Genomic DNA, 6,044 nt, shown 5'->3' on the forward strand with positions numbered 1-6,044 from the left:
GCTAAGTCATAATAGTACTTACTATCTTCCAGGCACTGTGCTTGGCTTTTTAAATGCCCTATCTTATCTTTTAAAATTTTAATATATGCAGAGGTAATTTTATGTAAACTGTAAGTGTGATCATACCAGGTAAGAGCAAGTGCATGTGGGTGCTTTCCCTTCACTTAAGTTCCAGAGAGGAACTTAGAGAAACCAATGGAAAGCTTAGGATTGTTCCCTGCAGTTTAGGGGACACAGAAGACTGGTGTCAGAATTATACTTGAAAAATCTAAAGAATTTAGAGTGGCCAGGGGCTGTGGTTTGGGAAGTTGCTGCCCTTTTAGAACTCACAAATGATGAGCTGGAATAAAGATGAATTTGAGATACTCGGCAGTGGTGGCGGTGGTGTGGTAGGGTTTGCTGAATAGCCCATGTGTCCTCCAGGAGAGCAGAGCCACATTTAAATGTCTGCCAAGTCCAAAAGAAACCTGTAGTATCCGGCATCAGCATCATTTTCCTGCTCTTTCCTCTCCTCTCTGCCCTCTAGCCTTGGACAGACCTAAAACTGGGGAGGAACAGTAGAGAGGCAATGAAAGGGAAGGGAAGAAGTGAATCCTACTTCCTTTCCTGACTTCTCGCTTTTCTGGCTGCAACTTTTGTGGCTGCAGCAAGTCAGAGCCAGATGTGGGGAGGAGGAGAAGCCCAAAATAGGAATGAAATTCAAAATTTTGATTATTACATGGGAATGAAATTTCATTCCCTTTTTTATTTGTTATTTATAATATAGAAATATATTTAATATAAACTATATTAAATATATAAATATAATACATTTATTATTACTTTGAGGCTGTGTTTTGTGGCACAAATGATGGTGGCCTTTTTTTTTTTTTTTTTTTTTTTTTAAACTAAGAGTAATCAGAAGAGTCATGGTAACTGCTAGATTTTCATCCGGAGCCAGAAGAAGGTCTTGTCCCACAGAAGGCAATAGGTGACAGAAAATGTTGCCTTAGGGTCACATACCTTAGCTTGTGCTTTCCAAACACTGTTCACACATGAAAGAATGGGCATTGATCTCCAGCACAAAAACTACAAAGGAAAGTGCCATTTGTCAAGAACGTAGATAAAAATAAAATTCCCACAGAATATAGAAGAATTGTAAGAAGTATGGCTAGCCATGCTTCAAGGTGAGAAAATGTTGCACATATTTTGCTTTTTAAACTGAGTGCATAGTTTTTAAGTTTAAGATGAATACCTCTAGTTATGCACCCATTCACAGATTTTTAACCCACCGTATAAAATATAGATAGAACCACGGAGGAGTCATCTTGGGTTTATATTTACATAGTTTATTATAACCTGAGAGCCATAGTGTTTTACTGGAATTTTTTTTCAATACGAAGCCATAGGAGAAGTAGCATAACTGTAGGAACTGTAAGGATCTGCCGAGAGGCTTGCGTAAAGAACAAAACCAGGGCGTCTGGGTGGCTCAGCTGATTGAGCACCTCTCTTGGTTTTGGCTCAGGTTGTGATCTTGGGGTCATGAGATCAAGTCCTGCATTGGCTCTGCACTCAATGTGGCGTTTGTTTGAGATTCTTTCCTCTCCCTCTGCCTCCCCACCCCCCCCCCAACAAGTTGCCTGTGCACGTGTACACTCTCTCTCTAAAATAAATGAATAAACCCCTTTAAAAAAAAGAAAAAACAAAAATGACCCTCAGATGACATTTGCCTTTTGAGCCTCTTGAATGTTCGTAAAGCCTTTCATCATTTAGGGCCTATTTCAAGCTCCTACTTGGTCATTCCCATGTGCTGGTATTATCACGTGTTCATATATTTCATTCTTAAACTTTGGCAAATGCAAAGGCACCGTTTTTTCAATGAACATGGAGAAATTGTGGTAATGCAGATTAAGGGACTACCAGGTTTGCAATATACATAGGACACTGGGTTGGAACCGTGTTTTACTCATCTTTGTGTTCTAAGAACCGAACATATCTGGAACAGAGGGAGTCAGTACACATTCGTTGAATAAATGAGTGAGCAGATAATGCATCACTTTTAGTTACTCAGTGAGCTCCTGTTTTTGTACCAAGTACTATTTAAGTTGAAGAATATATAATAAAAGAATAGGACTGAATTCAGTCTCCACCAATCTTTCCCTTCTGGAGATCCCCCCAAATTAATCACCATCTCACTTAGCCATCGATACATTGGGGCAAGACCGCAGACTGTCATGGGATCTCTCCATTTCAAATCAGAGACAATCTGGTGTAGCAGAAAACATTAGTCTAGGAGAAGTCAGAACAGCTAGGATTTTGTTTGCAACTTTGCTTTTCGTTAGTATGTATGCACAAGCAAGTTAGTGACTCTCTAAAATCTTCAGTTATTTATCAGTAAACTTTGGATAATAATGTTTCATCTGGCTACATGTGTGGCAAATGAAACAGGATCTTGGGACATGCACTTGCTACACAGAAGATATCTTATGTGCTGGGACCTTAGGCCTCACACATCATTCACTCCTGCCTGCTTTGAAGTAAGAGCGGGTACCCCTTAGGGCCTTCCCACCTGGCTTAACACCTGACACATTCATGTCCACACTATGAGCCTTTAAAAAAGGTTTCTAGATGAACTGATTTTGAGGTGAGAACTTCTTTCTGATCACCAATTCAGGATCTCTCTTTTTGGTTTTAGCATTTTATTTATCTGTTTATGTATTCATTTCTTTATATTGATTGGACATCTTTATCCAAATGCATATTGGTACTAAATCAAAACATTTTGTAGATGCTAAAACTTTTTTAAAAATTCCATATTTTGATAGATACCACTCGCTCCAAAAAGAGTTACGAAATGGATGGACGTGAGTATCACTATGTGTCAAAGGAAGTATTTGAAAGCCTCGTGTATAGTCACAGGTAAGGTAGACGTTCAGAATCTGGTTCTCCCCTTTGGTTATTTTACCTTCAAAAGAGATCCACTATTTTTATGCGTTATCGAAAGCTCCCAGAACAATTCCTTTTGTTTCTGAAGAGTTAAGCACGGAAATGGAAACTGATACACTTGCACACTAACTTGTTGGGTTTGGAATGGGAGCAGAATTGAATTGCAAATTTTAGAGACTTGGAGAAAGAGTTAAGTCCTAGATCTCCTACTATTTTTTTTTTCTCCTGTTGATTTTCCACTCATTCTTCTTGTGCTAGCAAAGTCCACATATTTATATCCTATGTTACCACTAGTAATATTTTACTGGTAGAAAGAGTTCTTGTTTTCCTTGTGGCACCCTTGCAGGATGCTCGAGCACGGTGAGTACAAAGGCCACCTGTATGGCACCAGTGTGGACGCTGTTCAGACAGTCCTTGATGAGGGAAAGATCTGTGTCATGGACTTAGAGCCCCAGGTAGGTCTGTGGTGGAGCGTTTCCCATCTGCCCAAGGTAATGAATGAATGTCATGCGTTTTGTACACATGCTGTAGGTTGAGATTGAGACATTTTATTCCATTAGTCTTTTAGGGATAAGACCACTTACCATATCTAAAGGCCAGGATCATACGCGAGGGAACATTTTGCCAGTATCTTGTCTTTAGTTAGGAAAGAAGTCTTGCTTCTCACATACCAAAAGAGAACTGAGCTGGTGCCTATAAAAAAGTTAGAATCCTGCTTTGACCTTGATCGCAAAGGCATCAAGGACATTGGCAGGGGGAGTAAGATGCTGCCTGACACCAGGAGGTGAGTTTCCTATGTAGTTGTGTCTACAGCTACCTCTATGAGACCATATGTGGGATGGGGCAGACATGAGCATGTTAAGATAAAGAGTACACAATGCGGGCACCTGGGTGGCTCGGTGGGTTAAAGCCTCTACCTTCGGCTCAGGTCATGATCTCAGGGTCCTGGGATGGAGCCCTGCACCGGGCTCTCTGCTCAGCGGGGAGCCTGCTTCCCTCTTTCTCTGCCTTCCTCTCTGCCTACTTGTGATCTCTGTCTGTCAAATAAATAAATAAAATCTTTAAAAAAAAAAAGAGTACATAATGTGTAGGCTCCATTTTCTTGATCCTTGTATTTTGGGTTTTTTTGTACTCATTTAAAAATATACCACATGTGCTAAAGAGAATCAGGGTACAAGACAGTTGTTCTTCCTTGGGTCAAGGCTGGTGGTCAGTGCGAAGGCATCGGTAGTATCCAATATAAGATAATAACAAGAGGAAAGGGAAGTGAGAGTGAAACAGAACTGATCTACCTTTAGAGTTTGTCTTTGTGCCATGAAATTATGTATAGAATCCTATTCTCAGATTTCATTAGGGTGTCATGACTAGTAAGAGGAAGAACCAATTTAAACTTAATTTTGATTCTAGAACCCTCTCTCTTAATTATTAAAATGTTTATTTTTAGAGTTGAGGACTTGGGGGCAAAGGAGAATAAATAAAAATAAATTAGCAAAAAATAATTGCTGATTTCTGTTCTTAGAAATTTTGAGAAAGTTCATGTTGACTCTGAGAACTTAAGACTTCTATTTTTAAATGTACACTTAATTTTTCTGTGTAGGGTATTCAATTAGCTCGAACCCAAGAACTGAAGCCCTATGTCATATTTATAAAGCCATCTAACATGAGCTGTATGAAGCAATCTCGAAAAAATGCCAAGATCATTACAGACTACTTTGTGGACATGAAGTTCAAGGTAAGATACAGAAGAAATAGATGAATGTATTTTTTTTTCCTAGTAAAAACTCACTGATTTTTGTTTCTAATTAAAAATGCCCTTACAGGGGCACCTGGGTGGCTCAGTGGGTTGGAGCCTCTGCCTTCAGCTCAGGTCATGGTCCCAGTGTCCTGGGATCGAGCCCCGCATCAGACTCTCTGCTCCGCGGGGAGCCTGCTTCCTCCTCTCTCTCTGCCTGCCTCTCTGCCTACTTGTGATCTCAGTCTAATAAATAAATAAAATCTTTAAAAAAAAATGCCCTTACAATTTACCCATTTTACTCGGCATGATTTGTAGGTGTTAAATAAAGTTTAATAAATGCTATGATGCTGCTCTTATTTTTTTCTTTTTTCTTGTCTAGCTTAAAAAAAAAAAAAAACTCAAACCGCAGTTTGCAAAACCACATGGAAACTGGGTGTACATAAGATTGACATTTATGTTTTATTATTTAGTGTATGAAAAAGTTTGAGAATTTACTTTTAAAAAGTGAAGGGGGGAGCCTGAGTGGCTCAGTCAGTTAAGTGTCTGTGTTCGGCTCAGGTCATGATCTGGGTCCTAGGATGGAGCCCCCACCCCATTCCCTGCTGAGCAGGGAATCTGCTTCTCCCTCTCCCTCTGCCCCTCTCCCTGCTTGTGCATACTCTCTCTCAAATAAATAAATAAATAAATAAAATCTTTTTAAAAATTCTGTAGTGAATATATCTTATCTGTAATATGAGGTATCTATATAAAATATATTTCTAAATGCAAACATGTATTAATGATGATGGAAATTATATAGGGCCTAGGACAGGTGGGATTAATCAGTGAATTCTTCCTAGAATAGGGAATTTTTTTCCAGTTTTTTAAAAATTAAATCCACCTTAACTATTTTAAATCATCATAAACATTCAACAAGATGTATAAATCTTATGTCTAACAGCTGAATGAATTTTTACGTGTGCCTGCAGCCAGATAACCATCACTTAGATCAAGATACTACATTCACTTATTTGTGTGTGTATGTATGTTAAAAAACACAAAAATTACCATCCTAACCATTCTTTTTTTATTTTTTATTTTTATTTTTATTTTTTAAAGATTTTATTTATTTATTTGACAGAGAGATCACAAGTAGGCAGAGAGGCAGGCAGAGAGAGAGGGGGAAACAGGCTCCCTGCTGAGCAGAGAGCCCGATGTGGGGCTCGATCCCAGGACTCTGGGATCATGACCTGAGCTGAAGGCAGAGGCTTAACCCACTGAGCCACCCAGGCACCCCTAACCATTCTTTTTAAAAAGATTTTATTTATTTATTTATTTATTTGACAGAGAGAGAGACAGAACACAAGCAGGGGGAGTGGGAAAGGGAGAAGCAGGCTTCCCGCTG

General features: G+C 39.2%; 1 protein-coding gene across 1 annotated transcript in view; it reads left to right on the top strand.

The window, feature by feature from the left end:
* The window catches only part of MPP4 (MAGUK p55 scaffold protein 4), a gene marked incomplete at its 5' end in the record, with an annotated part of 45,622 nt that overhangs the window by 37,740 nt on the left and 1,838 nt on the right, over window positions 1–6,044 (top strand). The window contains 3 exons of the mRNA XM_080799456.1: window positions 2,805–2,898; window positions 3,272–3,380; window positions 4,523–4,657. Coding sequence (XP_080655582.1) covers window positions 2,805–2,898; window positions 3,272–3,380; window positions 4,523–4,657 — 338 coding nt within the window. The remainder of the gene's footprint in view (window positions 1–2,804; window positions 2,899–3,271; window positions 3,381–4,522; window positions 4,658–6,044) is intronic.

This window comes from Martes martes, assembly GCF_963455335.1.
Source record: "Martes martes genome assembly, chromosome: 3".
NCBI classification, from domain to species: domain Eukaryota; kingdom Metazoa; phylum Chordata; class Mammalia; order Carnivora; family Mustelidae; genus Martes; species Martes martes.